Genomic DNA, 20,742 nt, shown 5'->3' on the forward strand with positions numbered 1-20,742 from the left:
TTCAGTGATCAAGAATTTCTACATTTTGTAAGTGGAAAGGCCACTGATAAAAAGTGTGATGCCTTTTATTTCCAAAGACTAGCAATCCATGAGAGCCACAAGAAAATAATAAAAACAAGATATTCTATGGTGAACTTTGGGAGGAGGCTTAGGACTAATTGGTCCATTGTTGAGATAACTGCAGCCACGAGCAGTGGGCGATTATTCCTAGGGTAAACGGGAAACGGTACGCTCAGTATTTAAACACCACAGTCAACAGTGAGTATTCTGAAATGCAGGAACATTGGAGTTAGGATGGGTAGGAAGGCTCTGGGTCACAGAAGGTGATCAAAAGGAAAAAAACTAAAATTCATCACTGCAGATGTTTAAAAGGCATTCGACAAACTCACCATCCATTCCTGATATTGAAAATCAAGTCCAATAAAATTGAAATACACAGATATTTCTTAGCATAACAAAATGATTCCAATCTTATTTCAAAATGCAATGTCATGCTTAATTAAATTCCCTACAAACATTTCCACTAATGGCAGAGAAAATACAGAAAAGGCCACTGTCACTGCTATTATTAAACATTATCCCACAAAAAAAAATTTTAAACACTGCTGGACAAAAGAAAGACCCAGAGAAAATGGGATGGAGGAGGCAGATGATCATTTTTTGCAGTTGTATTCTATGTACACAGAAGCAAAGAGAATAAACTGAAGAACTACCCAGTGCGAGATGAGGAGATGCAAAATTACTATGCAGACAGCTGTGAGGCTTGTATATGCAAACAGCAGCTGGACAAAAATACAATAAAAATCCATTTACAACAACAGCAAAACACACAACTCCCAGGAATAAGCAATAGTAAATTTGTATTCTGTGTGCAGACAATCTGAGGGATTTGGACAGTGAGGCACAAAAGCAAACATGGTCTTAGGTTGGAATACATAAATGTCGTAGGATCCAAATAAAAGCCCCAACAACATTATGCTGGACCCCTGAAGGAGGACAGACAGGTCTGCCCTGAACTTCAGGTCGGAGGCAGAGAACCGAGGATAACCATGAAATCCTGGAGACAGATGAGTAGGGGGCCAACTAGCCAGCACAGTCGTGTGTGCAAATGTGTTATCTATTAAAAGCCTATTGATTCAGACAAACGACTGCATCAGTGAAAAACAATGGAAAATCAATAAATATACTCAAATACATATGGACATTCGGACTCTAGTACATGAGTGAGAATAAAAGGAAATAAATGCTACTAAAGTAGCCCAGTTGTCACTTGGAAAATACTTAAATTCTTATGTCTTTATGCCTTCCTACAGAATGATCTCAGATAGACCAGAGGTTTAAATGTAACACAAAATCCAAACAGCAAAGGGCTAGAAGATGCCGAGAAGGAACCCATCATAGCCTCAGAATGAGAAAAAACTTCTTAACCATGTGACAAACCCAGGAGTTATAGGATAAAACAGTAGATAAATGCAATTCCACAAATGTTTTCTTAACCTGCAAGGAAAAATGTCCCTAAGTAGAGTAAGTGACACATGACCCACCAGCAGAATCACTTTCAATGAGTATCCCATGAGATCACTTTTCTGATACATAAAGAATTCCTACAACTGTACAAGAGATGACTCAATACCTGATGCCAAAAAATGGCAAAAGAATATAACAGACTCTTCTCAGAAAAGATCCAAATGTGTTTGAAGCATAACGAATGAGATCCAATATGTGAAAAGATAATCACCCACACATGTAAGAGAGACGCACATTAAAATCACATAACAGACAAAACTGAAAATTAAATGTCACCAAAGTTCAAAACTTTTGCACTTCTAAGGACACCATTCAGAAAATAAGGAAGAGAAGTAATAGACTGGGACAAGATGTATACAAGACATATATTTGCTAATGGACTTGGATTTAGACTATACAGTTAAGCCTGCACCTCAGTAAGAGGTTAAAGAGAACCAGCAAAAACAGTCAAAAAGTTTGAACAGACAAACACAAAGGAAGACACTGTTGTATGCTCAATACTGTTTCTCATTAGGGAAACAAAAATTCAAGCCACGGTGGGATGCTAGGTCACACTCAGAAGGACGACAAAAAGACAACACAAATAGGGCTGGAGACGAGGGCACCCTTCTGCACTGCTGGTGGGTGTGCAAAGTGGTCCAGCCACTTTGGAAAACAGTTTGGCAGTTTCTTACAAGTTCAGCATAAATTTACCAAATGATGCAATACTTCCATTCTTTGGACTCTATCCAAGAGAAATGAAAACGTACATCCACACACAGATTTGAACATAAATATTCACAGCAGTATTACTCATAGCACTCTTTGAGATAACCAAATATCTATGAATGAGGGCTGGGGATTTAGCTCAGCGGCATAAGCACCTGCCTTGCAAGCACGTGGTCATGAGTTCGATCCCTGGTACCAGTAAAAAAAAAAAAAAAAAAAAAAAATCTATGAATGGGTGAATGGGTCAGCAAATGGTAGTGTATTCATAAAACGAAATATTATTTAGTAATAAAAAGGAACAGACAGCTGGTAACATACCACAGTATGGAGGAGCCTGGAAAACACTAAGTCTAGGAAAGAAACCGGATACAACAGACTGTATATGATATGCTTCCATTTGTAAGGGATGTCCAGAACATGTAAACCCTTGCAACAGAAATTAGGTTAGTGCTACAGAGGAGAGGAGGAGACAGGAGAGGGATCCACAATCAGTGGACAGGAGACATCTTAACTGGGTAACAGAAATACTCTGAAACGGATTTACAGTGATGGTTACACAGCTTGATGCATTTGTGGCAAACTACTGAGTTATACACTCGGAATGGTTTACTGGGTAGTATGTAAAATGTGTTTCAATAAACTTACTTTTAAAGGTAAAAAACCAAGGAGTAGAACAGATTTTGCCACCAGGCCAAAAAAGAAAAAAAAAAAAAAAGCTGGCTAAATTAACAGGCAGTGATGTGCGTAACTAATTGTGAAAGATTTTGCTACAGTTGAAGAGCATGAGAAGAATTAATTCAGTACTGACATCTCAAAAAAATAAAATGAAAGCTCCAGTGCCGGGCCGTGTTTCACCCGTGTGATTGACAAGTGCAGCCCATCCTGATGGCAAGCACCCGGAGAAACCGCGCTCCCTGCACCGCTGGTGCAAGTGCACACTGGCCCACCCCAGGACGGTATTACAGATGCACGTACTGGTGCCCCAGCATTGCTCTTCTAGGAATTTGTCCTGCACAATGAATTCCACACACTTGTACCTGAAAAATACTATTTGCATTTATTTTTTCATGGCAACAACAATGATCATAGCATGAGATTGGAAATAACCAGCAGCTCTCACCACTGAGGACCTGTAGCAGCTCCCCATCTCTAGTGCCACCCAGAGCCACATGGCTGCTTCTGCTGCTGTGGAACCAGCCCAGCAACGCCTCCCGGGGACCTTCGCACTGTCCAGGTCCCAAAGGGCCCAAAGCAACTGCTATGCACATTGTTGCACACAGTCTGGGACCCCCAGCCCAGATTTCAGCCCCATCACTGCACCCCCCTGAGGCTGACCCTGAAGCCAGGCTCCTGTATGCTGCCAACCCCAATCCCCAGAGCTGACTAAGCTTAGCACCTGTCCCTACCACACAGCCGTGCCCGCAGCCACCATGCTTGCTGCCCTATAACTGCATTTGCAAGCACACCTGCAGTCGACTCACAGCTGCCCACACACAGAGATGGCCTGACAGCTGTCACTGTCCTGCATCTGACCTCCACAATCCCATGCATGCAGGCTGTGACCCCACTGCCACCTGTGTAACCCACAGGTGACCCTATCCCCTGCCTCTGACCCCGGTCAGTCCTCACCACTATGCTCAAGCCTGCAGCTACCATCCATGTACATGTAGCCGGCCTCCACCATGGGGGTGTACACACCACTGGCTCTGACCGCCATGGATGTCCAACTTGGGCCCCAGTCTGGTGGAGAATCCCAACAGCCCTGGCACTGACGACCTCATAGCCATCTAGGAGGGCCATCTAGGCACCAACAGCACAGACTGGCTGCCTGAGCTGTTCAGCAGCTACCCCAATTTGGAGTCACCACAGGCCTCCACACTAACGTCCTGTAGCAGCAGAGCCAGGGCTGCAGCATCTCCACTGTGTTTCCATCCCTGAAAGTGAAGGGAGCTCTGCTGTGAGGTCTGGAAGAGGTGGCTGCAGCTTCAAAGGGATGCACATCTGTGCAAAACGATGAAGCTCATGATGAATCACTGGAGGAGCATGATAAAAAGCTTAGGGCCTGGCCTATGCACAGATTGTATGACAAAGATTTAAAAACAGTTCTTCAAAAGCTCAACAAGCTACAAGAGAACACAAGTAGGAAAACAATACAAGAACAAAGTGAAAAGCTAAACAAAGAGGTGGCAAACACTGAAAGAAATCAATAGAAATTTTGGAGATGAAGAATACAATAACTAAAGTTTAAAAATGCAACAGAGAGCTTCAGCATCAGACTTGATGAAGTAAAAGCAAACTAAGCAACATCAAAGCAGATCATTTGAAATCATCCAGTCACAATATAAAAAAGAAAAACTCTAAAGAACTGAAGAAAGACTGTGGGATCTATGGTGTAATGTAACAGCTGAAAACTCCCCAATCTGAAGATACATACAGCTCAGATGTCCCCAGTCAAATACAAGAGGAGTTCACAGAAACACGTTACAGTCGGACTACAAAAAATCAAAGACAATGAAGGAATTATTGAACTCAACAAGACTGAAAAAGCATATTGTACACAGGGGAGCTCAAAACTGTTATCAGTAGATTTTTTCAATAAAGTTCTTGCAGGCCAGGAGAGAAGGGATGATATATTCAAATTGCTTAAGGAAAAACAGGCCAACCAAGAGTATTTCTCCTGAAAACTGGGAGAAATGGCAGGCTCCTGTGTTTAAAATCTACATGTTAAGTAAGAAGGCAGCTGGTTTGAGGTGAGCAGGGTGTGGCATGGTCCTGATGGCCTTCAGCATGTTCCCTGTGGCTGCTGTGGGAGGATGGATTGGAGGCCAAGAATCAGAGTCCAGGGGAAGTGCCTTGGCAGGGAATTGCTGGGCTGGAGGCCTCACCTGCACAACCTCAGGAAGCAGCAGATCAGATCCCACCCAGTAGGAAAAAGCCCCAGTGGTGTCCAGCAGGAGAAAGTATGCAGGAAAAAAAATGGAGCCAAACTGAACAGAGAGCGTTCAATCCTTGGAGAACTGTGGAAGAGAAACTGGGACGAGACATTCTGGAACTTTCCTTGATGATGAGTAATGGAAGAGTCCGCATGTTACCAGGGCGGGCAGTGAGACTGCTGTCCAGACGCCCGTCCCTGGAACTGAGGGTCCTCTTCATGTGTCTATGCACTCCAGGAAGCAGCAGTGGGCACTCACCCAACTCCGTGAGGTCTTTTAGGAGGAGGCCAGGAACCCTGACTTGGTTGATACACCTCATCCCTGGGGCTATTTGGGAGCCAGAGCCCTGACCCTGCCCGTCAGCTGTCCTCCAACTTCCACAGGGCCAGTTCTAATGAACCTTTTTCAGTGCTCACAGAAGCTGTGTGGCATTGGTGAGCCACCTACTCTCTTTGGGCCTCCAGGATCACCTTCCCTAAAGAGCTTCCCTCTATGCCTTACCTGCTGAGATTTGCTGGGTTCTCCCACACATGAATGAGCAACCATGCTCCACCACTTGTTCTCACTTCGAAGTTGTCTTTAATTTATCAGCCTGTGTGGTATCAGCATGTGTCAAATACTTCCTCTGCCCTGATATCTTAAAACAAGATTGAGATGCAGAGAGAATATGGGCCCATTTTACAGGTAAGCAAGCTGAGGCTTAGAGTTAAAAAATAATTCTTTTAGGTGACACATTTTACTGTTGGGGAAAACAGTCACACCAGACCAGTGCTGCCAGCTGATGACACTGTTGTGACTCCTTGTTCCCTTGGGGCCTGATTATAAACTGAGAACTTAGATGATCTCATGTCCAGCCCAGACAAAGAACTGGGTCCAGAGAGGCAAAGCAGACTGTCTGAGGTATACGCCTCTGTGCTCAAGTGGAAAATAGACATTCCTTAACTATTTTGGAAAGTAGACATTCCTTAACCTTTTTGTCATGGGCTAGATGCTGGGAACATGAAGAACAGAGCAGCATTCTGCCCCCATGTTGGGGTGGGGAAGTCTTATCTATAGTGGCCTCTAAACAGAGGGAAAACCTGACCTACCCAGACCTAACCAGATTCACCACTTCTTAGTTAGACAGTTTCAATGGACTTTCCAATCACCAATTTTAGGATCGCAGATCAGGCCTTAGACATGTGGTCATGATGGCAGCCACTGATGGAGCCTGGCTGTGTACTGGCAATGCACTGAATTACCAGGGCCTCCAGCCATGGTGCCCCAGGCCACATCCTGTAAGCAGCCCAAACCTACCCACGGCAAATGGATCTGAGACGTGCTCTCCATTTCCATGTGTGGATACCTCTTTCTCTTCTGCGAAAAGAGAAGGAATAAATCAAGATCCTAGTTATAACAGCATTGAAAATGAAATTTAGGAATAAATGTAACCAAAGAAGTAAAAGATCTGGACACTAAAAACTATAAATCATTGATGAAAGAAATTCAAGAAAAGACAAGCACATGGAAAAATGACTGGGCACATGTACTGGGCACACTGATGTTTATATAGGTGTGCTACCCTAATGATCTTTACATTCAGTGCAACCCCTATCAAAAGTCCAATAAGATCTTTTAAAGAAATAAAAAGTTCCTAAAATTTTTATGGAACCATAAGATCACAAATTTCCAAAACAATCAAACAAACAAAGCCAGAGACATCACATAGCCTGATCTCAAACTAGATTACAAACTATGCTAATCAAAGCAACTTAGCTAGAAGGGACACAAACCAGTGGAACAAATAGAAATCCCAGGAGCAGACCCACAAGCTATGGTCAGTCTGTTTTTGACAAAAGTGCTAGGAACACCTAAGGCGGAAAGGACAGTTTCTTCAACCAACAGAATTGGGAAAATTGGATAGCCACATGCAGAAGAATGAAATTAGACCCTTAATGCACACCCCTTAGAAAACCAAGTGAAGAAGGATTAAAGATTTGAACGTAAGGCCTGAAACTGTGAAAATACTGAAAGAAAACATAAGGAGAGGCTCCATCGTTAGGTCTGGTCAGTGGATTTCTGGAAATGACCCCAAAAGTACAACGAGCAAAGGTAATAATAGAGAAACAGAATTGAATCATCTAAAAAGTTTCTACACAGCAAAGGAAGCCATGAAGTAAACAACTTGTACACTGCGAGAGAATATTTGTGCACCATGCGTCTGATAAAAGAGGGTCAAACCTAAAATATATAAAGAACTTAATAGTAAGAATACAAATAGCCCAATTTGAAATGGGCCAAAAAAATTGAAATAGACATTTCTTAAATGAGGACATACAAAAATGACCAAAAACATGAAAAAAATTCCCAACATCAAATTAAAAATACAATGCAATGTCACTTCACTTTTTTAAAGATGGCTGTTACCAAAAACAAGAAAGATAGCAAGCATTTGATCTGGGGGTTTAGTTCAGCGGCATAAGCACCTCCCTGGCAAGCGTGAGGTCATGAGTTCGATACCCAGTACCAAAAAAAAGCAAAACAATAACAAGCATTCACAAAAATGTGGAGAAAAGGGAACCCTTCTTGTATATTGTTGATGGGAATGGAAATTATTACTAAGGAAAGCAGTATGGAGAGCCCTCAGAATATTAAAATAGAACTGCCTTATAATGTGTGTTTGTTCCTGTCCAGGTGGTGCCAGACAACACTGCTGTGGCCTTGATTGCTTTTGTTTGGAGAAGTGTTAAAGCTTTGGTTGTCAGTCTATAGCACGATTGGGAGGTGGTAGCAGCTTTAAGAGGGAAACAAAGGATCAAGATGTGATATTTATATGCAGTGATATCCCATGATGAATATATTCATTATGCAAATATATACTAAGAAAGAAAATTGAGAAAGGGAGGGCCTCGTAGCAGGAAGTTAGGTCCCTGGGGTGACACCCTTCAAGAGGATACTGGGACCACAGCCACTCTCTTCTCTCTTTGGTTCCTGGCTGGGGAGGTGAACAGCTTTCTCTCCTCTCACCATGATGGGCTGCCTCCTCACATTTCCAGAAATAATAGCATCACTCGAAGGTGAAAAGAAACCTTTCCTCTTTTTAAGTTACCTTGGGTACTTGTTACAGTAACAGAAAGCTGCCTAACACAATGAAAAAGTTATCTTTTTATACTTTTTACACCAAGATCCTAAGAATGACATGATTTCAGATATCAGAAAATAACCCTAGAAATAAAATGGAGCTCTTTAGGAAATCGTTAGTAAAGCAGAATTGAGTACAGTTTATCCCAGGAAGATGGATTGGTCCAATATAGTAGAGGTAAAATGTATTAGCTTTTATCTTTCTCCCCAGTCCCTGTCTTTTAAAATTGCATTCTTTGCTCTGTCTTCAGATGAACCCATTGTAATGAACTTAGATTTTGCTATCCCTTTGTTATTTCTTTATGCTTGGAATACACACGTATGTGCCAGAAACCATACAGTATCACTCTTTGACCACATGCACTTAATGCTATGAGCTAAGTGGACCCGTCCTGCTCTGCAACTTACCTCTTTTCTACACCGTGAAATTCATGCCAGGCAGCACCTGTTTAAGCCAGCACTTAGCTACTGGCTAGCTTTGCACTGATGGCCCAGTTACCGGCCCCTTTGCATCCCAGTTGCCTCACCTCTAAAATGGGATGGACAGCACCCACCCGTGAGGCTGTGCACAACTCTAACAGTGGCCCCACCTGCCTGTGCTCCGAAGCAACCAAGTTCTGTTTTGGGAGCTCTCTGCACTGTGCTGGGTGCATCTTAAGTGTTGGGAATGGAACGCTGGCTTTGTTTTGGAGCTGCAGAACCCGAATCTCAGAGAGGCTAAGCAGCCTGTCTCTGTCACTTGAACTGTGATGAGGTGAGCCTCAAGGGCCCATCAGAAAGTGTGCCCTGCCATTGGCACTCGGGCATCCCCCAGAATTCGTAGCTCTCAGTGACAGTGAGTAATTGTTCCTTAAATACATGTTATAATAAACTAAATTACATTACTTTTTATAAACCTATACTAATTCTCCAGGGGCGCCCATCCTATGTAGACCAGGTACCTTTTATTAAGCATTTTAAAATTTAGCAGTGCCAAGAATTTAGCTCAGCGACCTGAGTATTTACAGGGTGAGTGCGAGGTCATGAGTTCGTTCCCCAGTACCAAAAAATAAAATAAAATTTAGTAGAAAGAGTGGTCTTTTGTCACTGTAGGAAATAGAGGTTAAATCTGGAGTGAAATAAGAGCTATATAATCATGGGAAAGGAAGTTGTTATGAGAACAACTACCGAGATGGGAAATGGGTCGGGAAACAGGTATGGAATTTGAAACACTGTGGCAGGGCTATGGTATCTAGCTACTGCTGAGGTATGCGGGGAGGCCTAGTGTTCTGTAAATTCCCTGTGAGTCAGAGTAGCTCTGAATTAGGCAGGGGACGGGACTCAGAAACAGCTGATTTCTCTTCTTCTGCCCTCTGAGACCTGGCAGCTGCCTCCCCCTGATGAACCCAGAGAAAGGAAGGCCAACCATCAAAAGTATGTGCTCACAGGCAAGAAAGGTAGCCCTCTTGGTGACAGGAAGTTAGTGATTGCTATGATTATTGGGGGGTTTTTTCCAGGTTATTGACGATATCCTCACAAGCCAAGAAGATGAGGAAAAGAACAAGAAGAAAAAGAAAACGGAGAAAAAGAAAACCAAAAAAGAGAAAGAAAAGAAAGTCGTAAAGGAAAAACCTAAGGTAAAGAACTTGAGGGGAATATTAGAAATTTGATTTATTTTCTTTTTAGTGCCCTTGTTTTGGTTTGGTGTTTTTTGTTCGTTTGTTTGTTTTTGGTTTTCAACCAATAGATTCATCTCACCTCCACTGAGACTGCATCTGCCCGTTACCTGGAAAACCATTCTGCCTGCAGATAGATTTTTCATTGTATTTCATTTGTATTGATCAACATTCAGTTGCCCTCTTTTCCATGACTGGTAAATATCTATTGGAATAAGCGATGGCTTTGACAACTCATGTACTTTATATAGCTTTGAGTTCTAATTCCTCAAAGTAAATTATTCCATTCATTTTTCCTGAAGGGTAAGGAGAAGCAACAATACATGAGGTGGTGACAACTGGAAAGTAATCATATCTAATTTAGCCCACGGGTGCTCATTCACATTTTCCATTGACACTGACACCCTGGGTATATTTCAGCAGGTGTATTTTTTCTTACTATCCCAAGGCAATCAGAGGCCTGCCCTACCGTGGAGGGGTTGGGAGGAGGTGGGGTGCTTGCCCACGCTGTGGTGGGCTGAGTGGCTGGAATCTTCATCAGGGTCATGGGAGAGGCACAGCCTTCTTCTGCGGCGTGTGGAGCGTGGGCCGGAAGCTGGCACCGTGTTTAAAGAGCACAGCACTGTACCACCCAAAACAGTGCCCCTGCTGACCTTCAGGAGTGGGTCATTTTCCATTACTGGATCCCAGAATGTTCTGATTCACTTCAATTCTAATTCCCATCAGTTCTCAAATGTGGCTCCCTGGTGATGCAGAGACCCCGCTGCAGGCAGCTCAGGTCACAGCAGCCTCACCCCTGGAATTCCACGACACGGTGCCAGCCGCACTCAGCCTCCTGGACTCCTCTGGGGACAGAGTGATTAAAGGGGCCCTGGAGACTGTGCCTGGAAATTACAGTGCCCTCTAACAAAGAGAGGGCGGAAGACAGGCTGTGTGACCAAGGAAGACAAGTGACTAGAGGAGCACTGGGCACCAAGAGCAAGGGGAGAAGTGACAGTGACGGTCCACAGAGGGTGGTGAGGTCTGCATGAATGGGAGGCGTGGGCCATGCATTGCTTGTGTCCTGCCCCAGGGGACGCAGCACAGCTGTCCCCACTTGTCTCCTGTCTGTCCATGCCCCACTGTTCCCTGCAAGAACAGAAGGAAGAGATTCCGCCTGCCAATTCAGGGCACAGTCCACCCTGCTGGCAGATACTGCAGTGAGTTCTGGGATGCCCATGTCAGGACCAAGGCAGTAGACCTCACACTGCCCGTAATGTCAGTGCCAGCTCCTCACACCACCTCAAGAACTGCTCGGTCTTGGGAAGACCCCTGGCCCTGGTGAGGTTACACCACACCAAGAACAGAAGTGTGACAGTTCCACAGTCAGCCTCCTCCCTGCCACCTGGACAGCTCTGGCAGGTTCTTTTGGCTCCTGGGCTCCCTGTAGCCTTAGCTGATGGCCAGATTGTCCCTCCTCCCAATGATATTCCCCACCCACCCCTATCCCCCTGCGATGTCTACCCCAGCATTTCCAGCAAACTCAGGCCTGGAGGCCACCTGGCGCCCATCATCCTGCCTGCACCAAGGAGTTCCATGGACCTGGTTCTAGCAGGGGAAAAGACAGTTAAATTTTAAAATCCTCCCCTCACTCTGCATGCAAGATAATTTTGAAGAAACCATAAATGAGGAGAATTGGAAGAATTTCAATTTTATTGTAAGTATCTCTTCCTCTAAATATGCATGAGGGCATTTTACACTTGCAAATTAAAAATTCACTGTTAGGAGCTTGTTCCATATAAATCTGAAATTATCAGCTACACAATCTGGTTATTGTTGGATGAGGGTGTTTTAATTAACTAGTTATTAAAGAATCACTTAATGATGAACAGTTCAGGACAAAAAGCAAAATTTAAGCACATCAGCACTTATGAAGTATTAGCAAATGCAGGAGAAATTCTTCAGAATTATTTAAAATTTAATTTATTCATAAAAAGGATAGATCTACAAAAGACAGCATGATTATTAAAAGAAGAAATGATCATCTGTAATAAAATTGAGATATTCAAATTTTGCTACTGCATGCTCTTTGGAGATCAGACTGTCTTTCCAGTGGACTCTTTAAAATTTTTTCTTAGAAGTAACCCTAGCAAATCTAGAATGATTCCCAAGACCAGCCATTCAGGTCCCGTGTGAAAAATTCATATTTTGACCTACAGGAAATAGCATTGCCCAGCATGGCTAGAGCACAAGGTGGGGGAAAGGGAAGGAGCCCACTCCCCTTACCCACTCACCACCGCCACCATCTGAGCTCTCCCTGCAGCCTCTCAGAAGGTTCTCCAGGTAACCTTGATGATATTCACTGCCTGCCCACCACTAGTCTGAGAGCTTGGAAAGACCTTGTATTGAAAAGGATAAGAGCCTCTCTTCAGCTAACCTGTTAACAGAGAATAGACTCCTTTCCAAAATGCCACATAGATACAGAGTTGAGTACTCTGGAAGTCCACAAGAGAGTAACAAATCAGCAAAAAACGTGAGAAGAGAGTGTTAATGGGCACAAAAAGATGTGAGAGCCTGCTTGACTTATTCTTTAGCTGAATCTTTGTCTCTGGGTTTCCAATTTACTGCAGGGTTAGGGAAATGAGAAAAGTATTGGAGCCACATTTGAATCTATAATCACACACAAAAACATTTAGAAATCAAATGTATGTGATTAGTAGTCTCACATTTTGTTTGATCACTTTGTCAAGGAGTTTAGCAAAGCATCTTAAGGATTAAACTGTGAAAGTTGTCAATTCCTTGTCTAAGACCATCTGGAGCCCTAGCAGGCTGAGATACACGGAAGGATCAAGGCAAACAGCTCAGCCCAAACATTTTCATCTTCAGTTTGGGCTGGTGGAGGGGAAAACATAATAACTACAATCAAGATGAGCTTCCAAAACTGAGCGTCTCATCTGTAGGCGAGAAAATGAATTTCCCATTACACTTCACACCTTACACAGTGTTTAACTCAGAATGCATCATGGATATAAGCATAAAGTTATGAAACCTGTGATTAAAAAAAATCTATGAAAAAGCTTTCAAGACCTACGGCTAGACAAAGAGTTTTTAGATTTGTCACCAAAAGTAGGGTTTAGCCAGGTGTGGTGATGTTTCCAGAATCCTAGTATTTGGGACAGGAGATCACTTGTGAGTCCAGGAGTTCATAGCCATCCTGGGGGATAAAGAAAGACCCCATTTCAAAAAAAAAGAAAGACCCCATTTCAAAGAAAAAATTCATAAAGAGAAAAATTGACAAATTGGACTTCATCAAATTCAAAACTTTTTGTTCTATGAAGGACCCACTAGGTGGATAAAAACACAAGCTATAAACGGGGAGAGAAATATTTGCCACTATCTACTTGACAGAGGACCAATATCTCAACTGCATAAAGAGTTCTCAAAATCTAACAGCAAAAGCCTAGCTTCTGTTGTGGACTGCAGATGGGCAGTGCCCACTAAGCAAGCTCCGCCAGAGAAGGATGCCAGTGGCAGTGGACACTTCCCGCCCACCTGTGACACCTCCACACATGTGCTTTCAATGCCACAGTCACTTCAGTTGCCTCATATGGCCATTGCTAGGAGCAAAAATGGAGCACTATGCCGTTGTCCACTCGGTCAGGCCATGAGAACTCGGCAGTCCCGGCTACTCATTACTCAGCCAGCCTGCAAGGGTGGGAAGCTTAGGGATGCAAAAGACTGGGCCGTGGGAACCACTGCTCCCCAGGAGCCCAGGGCCAGCCAGAGACCAAGTGTGAGTCACTGACATTGGTTAGGTGCTATGGTCTGAACCTTGGTGCCTTCCCAGAAGTCACCTCATTGCGAGGAGCAAGGAGATGCAGCCCGGGAGGCAACTGCCCAGGAGCGAGGGCCTCTCATGACTGGGCAACTGCCCAGGAGTGAGGGCCTCTCATGACTGGGATTAGCGCACTTGTAAAAGAGGCCCAGAGACCTGCCTGGCTCCTTCTGCCGCACGATGACACAGCCAGAGAGTTGGAGAGCAGCCCTTGCAAGACACTGAGGCTGTGAGCAGCTTCATCTTGAAACTCTGGTTTCCTGTTCTGCTGTTTATGAGCCTCACAGCCTAGGGACTGCTGCAGCTGTGGAACAAACATACAAGAGCTGCAGGACAATACAGAGGCAAGAAAGAGCTGCCTACCTGGCATGCAGGGAAGGGGCATAACTACAGGCCCAGAGGGACCTGGCCAGGCCCCCAGTGTAACCATGAAAGTGGCGCCACTGCTTAACAGGACCCTGGCCAACCACAGCATCCCGGAGAAGACAGCCCGGGGGAGAAGAACCTGGAAGGCTTTCTTGGAGCAGGAGACAGAGGAGCTGGGAGATTTCCCCCTGAGCAGACCTTGGTATGAGGAGGACATCGCACCCTGACCCCTCTGGAACCCACTGCTGTCAGGAGATGACCTTGGCACATGCTGCCTGGTCCTTAAAATCTTCCAGGGTGGTTTTAAGCAAAAAGAAATCCCCATGTCCAGTCCCCATTGGAGGAGATTCTCATTTAGCCAGATTGCAAGAGATGGGACATTGGGATTTCTGTTTTTCAGCTCTCCATTGGATTAAGCAAAAAGCTTTCCCAAATGGAGTGGGCCAGTCTACCTCCAGGAGAACTGAGTGTCTGAGCAAGGGAGGTGGCACCCTTGGGCCCCACCTTCCCAAGCAGGTGGGAGCACAAAGGGCCCAGTCAGCCACATCGAGAGGCAAGGAGCTAGAAGGTGACTTCAGTGTCCAAAGGGGAACATGTATGTGACAGTCACATGGAAACCCGGGACCTAGGAGCCCCCTGCTAAGAGCCAACACCAGCAGACCTCAGGAACAGAGCTCTGGTGTGGCAAAATGGGGACCCCAGGGTACCTCAGAGAGCACCCTCAGGAGGTCCAAGGGCCCTTGGGCAGCCTGGGTGGCAGAGCTGGAGGACGAAGCTCCATAATGCTGCCCCCTGGTGGATCCTCCTGTCCTGAGCACTCAGGAAAGATTTTCAGGTCAACAGGTGGCTGGAGGCACAGTAGCTGCCAAATCCAGACAAGCTCAGAAAGCCAGGAATCCAGCCAGGCCAGCTCAAGGGATACAGATCAAAGCCAAAGACCATGTTATGCCTTTTTGCAGGGCAAAATGCCTAAGTCTTTGCCTCTGGGCTACGATATCCCAAACAGAGGTGGTTTGGTTTTTTCCTTCCTTTGATTTTGCATTTTAGAGGACAGTGCGATGGTGCCCCTCGTGCAGTGGATAAGCATTTTTCACACAACATGCAGCACGCCTCTGGATTGCACAAGGCAACAGGAGAAGTCGAGGCTGGGTGGAAGAGCTGGCTGCTGTCTACGCAGAGCGGCCCCCACCGCTGCAGGGCTCTGTGGGTTGAAGGCGGCAGCGGCTCTGTGTGCAGGGTCCATACAAGGGCTCCTAGGCTTGCTGGGTGGCCACACAGGCCCATCCAGGAAGCAGGGTTCAGACAAAGCTGAGGGTCTGCAGGGCTCAGGGCAGAAGCCTGGCTGCCTGGGCTGGAGTGGAAAGCCCTCAGGACTGGGGTCCACAGGCCAGCTCTGCAGGCGCCGGTAGGTGCCTGAGACCCTGTCTCCATTCCCCTCCCAACTGGCCAGTGCACCTGCACTTCCCCATCAGACGCAGAGCACTCTGTGCCTTGGGGCGCCTGTCTGCAGAGGTCCCTCAGAGCTGTCAGGACAGCCTCCAGCCACACAGGGAAGAAGTTTCCATCAGAAAGGACAAGTGTGCAATCCCAGCACTCTGGGAGGCTGCAGCAGGAGGATTGGAAATTCAAATGCAGCCCAGGAAATCTAGTGACTTAAGAACTTATCTCCAAGTAAAAATGGCTAGCAATTTAACTCCATGTGAAGACCCAAGGTTTCCCCTAGTGCCACAAAGGAGTTCTGTCGACATGCTCAGCCCATGTATATGACCCCATCCCAGTAAAAGATTCCTAAAAGGAGAAAAAGACTTCAGAATGAAGATGGCAGTGTCAAACTTCCTCACGCAATCTTTCTCCCCAGCCATGGTCAAAATGGGCATCGTACTGTCAGCCGGCAAACCCCAAGACGTTACCAAAATCAGAAATCTAATTAAAAAGGCAGAAACTTTCCATGGCTCTTTCCCCTCTAGCTAAAAAGTATCCTTGCTGTGGATTAGTATGCAGCCATAAAGGAGAATGGTATCATGTCATCTTCAGGAAATCAGGCAGAGCTGGATTGCGTCGTACTAAGGGACACAAGCCAGATAAGTGTCTGCATCCTCCCTGGTACAAGAAATGGTCAATGATGATGTGAACACAGGAGGGAGACTCTTATCAGACAAAAAGGAGGAGAAGGGGGGGGTTGATATGATTGAAATATATGCACTGAAACACAATATTTTATAAAATTAATGGGCTCTAATAGAAATACACATTTTTTAAAAAACAAGATCTAGTGTAATGAACACACATATCATTGGCTCCTGGAGAGTGGCGCCCTGAGAAGGCCCAGCCTTTGCCATTCTAAATTATCAGAATGAGACATTTCCAGAACTGGCCTGGCAGCACTTTTTCCCTCGGGAACCTGGCAGGTGTTATGGAAATGATGTTGTATGAGCAGACTTCGGAACCTATGTTTACCTACATGCTGAGCAGCTGTTGGTTCTGCACAGAATGGGTGCAGTGCCAGATGAGGTCCTCGAGGGCTGGGCCACCAGGGGTCCCATGGATGGAAAGCCCCATGAATGGCCAGCAGTGTGCACAAGGACACGGTGCCCAGGAAAGGGACTCGAGTCAGTGGGAAGACAGCACAGGGCTCCTGTCCCCCTCCACCCCTGTTCTGACCACAGTGGTCCCCCAGGCTCAGCTCTCCCCAACACAGGGCTCCAGGTCCTGCCAAGGCCTCGCTCTTTCCCTGCCTCCTCGCTGTCTCTCTGTCTCTGCCATCTGTCTCCCTCTCCCCACCCCACACCTCCCTTGGGTCTGCTTGGGACACCCAGCAGAGTGGGCCACCCAGCTGTGACTTCACACCCACTCTCCCCTCTGCTGGGAACATGGCCACCACGGGCTGCTCCTCATCCCCACCTGGAGGGGATCCCAGCAGCCAGTATGGGGCATTCCAAGCATCAGAAAATGCCAATAGGAGGTCAGCATGTTGGCTAGAAAGTGATAAAGATCCGTGAGTCTATAGTGAGTCCTGGAGAGGTGGAAAACAAAGAGGAGACAATGGGGACCAAGGGGAGAGGAGATCGAGGGGAAGGGAGTAAATAGTACCTCTAGGAAGGCTGGTTAGGGTTCGTCTGAATTCCCCTTCTCTCCATGAATCACTTACTTCCTCCACGATGTGACCTTTCCGCCACTCTTCATGCACTTCCTGTGGGGTTTTCTCACAGGACTGGGTCTTGCTGTAGTGAGAGCAGGACCAGTCACTAAGCCCCAGAGGGGCAGGGGCTTCCCAGCACTTGAGGCCTGGTAAACCCTGGCTGGAGGGGTCCTAGAACTCAAAGACGCTCCCAGGGTGGAGCTTAATGGGGTCCAGGCCACTGAGCACAGGTGGGGTCCATCGGGGTACAGGGAGGCACAGCCAGAAAGGCCAGCTGGCCACTGACCATGCCCTGGGGGAGGTGACTGATGAGAGAGGCCCTGGGAGTCCTGGGGGAAGGGGGCCCAAGCCACACTGCAACTTAACCAGCAGCACTGCACTTGTTTCTGAGATAGCTGATAGCCAGCAGCACCAGGCCAGATTGGTTCGCATAGGAGGCAGCGTTGCCCATGACAGCTGGCCAGGGCAGCCCTGGACCGGGCAGGCAGGTGGAGCTGGAGGTTCCTCCTCAGTGCTGCCATGGCATCTTTCTAGCTGCCAGGCTGTGCGGTGGGCAGTCCCAGCCGCCCTGGGACTCTGGCCCTGGGGTGCACTACTAGATGGTTCCTAGGAGCCTCTTCCTGCCCCAGCATGTATTAGGAGACACCTGCACCTCACGGCAAGGAGGTCACAAACACGGGTGTGAGTCAAGAGAGAAGCCGGGAAGTGTGCAGGAGACGCTGCCAAGGCAGGAGGACTTCACATGGGAGCCCAGCCTGGGCACCTTCGCCACTGGGCAAGACCCTGCCTTTACCTTTTAAAAAACATCTCTTTTTCTAAGGGCTGGAGATGCAGCTCAGTACCGAGGGCCTCAGTGTATCACCAGCACTGAAAAGTGGTGGCTTTTTGCAAAAATGAGTGACACTCAACATACACAGTGCTGTGCCCTCTGGATTCTCTCCCAGATGCCAAAGCAAAGACCCAGGCTCAGAGCAGGCAATAATGGGAAGATCGAGTGATTTTCTTTTTGCAGCAGTGCTGGGGACTGAACTCCAACACAAAGCAGGCACTTGGCCGCTGAGCTATACCTGCAGCCTTGGAGTAATTTGTTTTTAATTGGGATGAATTTCACACAACAAAAAACATTCTCAAGGGGACCGTTCAGCAGCACTGGCTTCATCCACACAGTGGTGCAAACATCTTGGTCTGGGCTGAGCCATCCGTGTCACCTCCAGAGAGGATCCTATCCCCGTTTAGGACTTGCTTCCACTTCCCCTCCCCCCCTCTTCCTACCTACCCCCACGGAGTCCCTGGCAGCCTCTGCCTGCTTTCTAGCCCAGTTGATTTGCCTGTACTCAGGGTCTCCTGCAAGTGAGATCCCATATCAGGTGGTGGTAGTGTCTGGCTTTTCTCCCTCAGCTTCCAAGATGCCTCCTTGTCACCGTGTGAGTCCGAGGTAATGAACAGCCCATTTTATGTATCCATGTGTCCATGGCTTGAACGTATGCATCTTATGCTCTGGTTTTGTCCACAAATGTTTGTTAAACACGGTTTATACACAGGCAGAGGGGCTGGCTTCCAGGCTGATGACCCTTGTACTCTCAGCCCTGGCCCATGGTGGGAGGTGTGGGCAGCCCAGCCATCCCACAGTGGGGAGAGCTGCCATAGGAGAGGTAGCTGTCTGAGCTTCACGGCTGGAGCAGATGGACGTGGAAAGCAGGGCTGGAGGGCACCTGGCGGGGGCTTGCAGTGGAGCCGTCCCTGTGCAAGTATAGGTGAGGTGCCATCTTGGTTCCTACCAATGTGACCAGGCTCTCTGTGCTGTGGTCCAGGGCCCCGGAGTGAGCAAGACCCCGTTCCACAAGGAAACTGGGCCCTTGGCATCACACTGTGCTTCAGAACTGGTTCCCGAGCTCAGTGAGGGGACAGGAGAGCAAGAGGAAAGCACATTGCCATATGTGTGCAAGTCTGGAACTGGCATGTGACACAGCAAGACACAGGACGGGGAGCAGGTCCAAGCAGAGTTCAGGGGACCTGGTGACAGGGCAGACAGGAGTCAAGCTGGAAACTCATTCTCTTCAGCTGAGAAGGAGCCAGATCAAGAGAAGACGGAGCCAAACCTGAGCTGTGTCCACAAGGAAGTCACTGAGGGCCGAGAGCAGTAAGGGCAGGGGCCATCTCATAACGGGGTGGTGGGCACGGCCCTGCCTGCTGCCCCAGTCAGTGGATAGGGTGGAAGCCTGGACAGGGTCGTGACACCAACCACTGTCCTGGCAGTTCCAGCGTGTGTGTCTTTTGTGTGACCTTGGCAGACAAACTATTCCTGTAATTAACCAAAACATTGTTCTCGCCAAACAGGAAGAAGATGAGGAGTGGAAAATGTCACCAAGCGTTTTCCTTCAGTCACTGCAGGAAGGAAATAACTTATACAAAGGTCAGTCCAGGGAGCACCCAAAGTAACCAAGGCGTCACTCTGTCCATTGAGCATCACTCTGCCCCTAAGGTCCAAGGATCTGGAGGGAGGACCCAGGAGCGCGCTCAAGAGAAGCCACAGGCCTGTGCTTCACAGCGGACTCTGTGTCTCTGATTCCTGATTCCTGGGGTGGCTGAGAGCCGTACGATTAGTAAAAGAGCAAGATGTGTACAGGATGGGAACGTACTGGAAACTTCTATCCTGTTTTTTGAACGCCTAAGATTTCAGTTGACCATTCACTTGCTCAGTGACAGGGAGGAGATATATTTCCTAGGCTGTTTACACAACGAAATTTGGATATCATAGGCATGGGAGAGTGCCTTCATCCTGTTAGACTAAGACCTGTGCCTGAATTCCAACACTTGATTCTCTCATCCAGTGTTGAGCATGATTACCACAGCCATCGTCCGGCCAGACCTGTGAGCCTCTGAGCTGGTCTTTCAGACAGTTCCATTATACTTTGAACTCCTCCACATCCGCCCCACCCTCTGGACAAATCCCAGCACAGAAGGAGCTATCGGCATGACCCTGGTCATTAGCACTGTGGTGGAGATTCCTGAAAATGGCAGTAAGGACCTGAAAAAAGCATTGCCCACATCAGCCCATGACGCCCCTGCCCTTCCCAGTCAGGTCTGACAGCACTGGTACTGCTACTGAATTTCAGCACGCTCAGCTGCCACCTAATAAGTGAAGCCTCGACCCAAGCAACATCCAAATAGGCATAGACTTGCTGTGTTAATTATGAAAGAGAAGAATGTCTGGGTGCAAACCTGAGTTGTCTCATAGACCGCTGGTGGCAACGCAGTGCAGGAGGTGCTAAACTGAGGCACGGCCCAGAGAGAACTGTGACATGGGCGGGGTTGGGCCTCTCCTGTCAAGGCAGGCGTCCCAGGGGATCAGCTGATATTTATTAAGTGCCCATAACAGGCAAGACCAGCTGTTTCCGCTGTCCATCCCTTTTAAGCTTCATATCCACCAGGAAAGGCACACGGCTCCCCCTGTATGTACAAATAGAAGCCCCATTGTCT

At 47.1% G+C, this 20,742-nt stretch overlaps 1 protein-coding gene across 3 annotated transcripts in view; it reads left to right on the plus strand.

Annotated features, from left to right (window-relative positions):
• The window catches only part of Iqca1 (IQ motif containing with AAA domain 1), a 126,518-nt gene that overhangs the window by 56,614 nt on the left and 49,162 nt on the right, over nucleotides 1-20,742 (plus strand). For all 3 annotated transcript variants that reach the window (XM_063237055.1, XM_063237057.1, XM_063237056.1), the window contains 2 exons: nucleotides 9,785-9,904; nucleotides 19,600-19,675. In XM_063237055.1, coding sequence (XP_063093125.1) covers nucleotides 9,785-9,904; nucleotides 19,600-19,675 — 196 coding nt within the window. The remainder of the gene's footprint in view (nucleotides 1-9,784; nucleotides 9,905-19,599; nucleotides 19,676-20,742) is intronic.

This window comes from Cavia porcellus, unplaced genomic scaffold (assembly GCF_034190915.1).
Source record: "Cavia porcellus strain 051 isolate PalLab524CR breed Dunkin Hartley unplaced genomic scaffold, mCavPor4.1 scaffold_26, whole genome shotgun sequence".
In the NCBI taxonomy this organism is placed as follows: domain Eukaryota; kingdom Metazoa; phylum Chordata; class Mammalia; order Rodentia; family Caviidae; genus Cavia; species Cavia porcellus.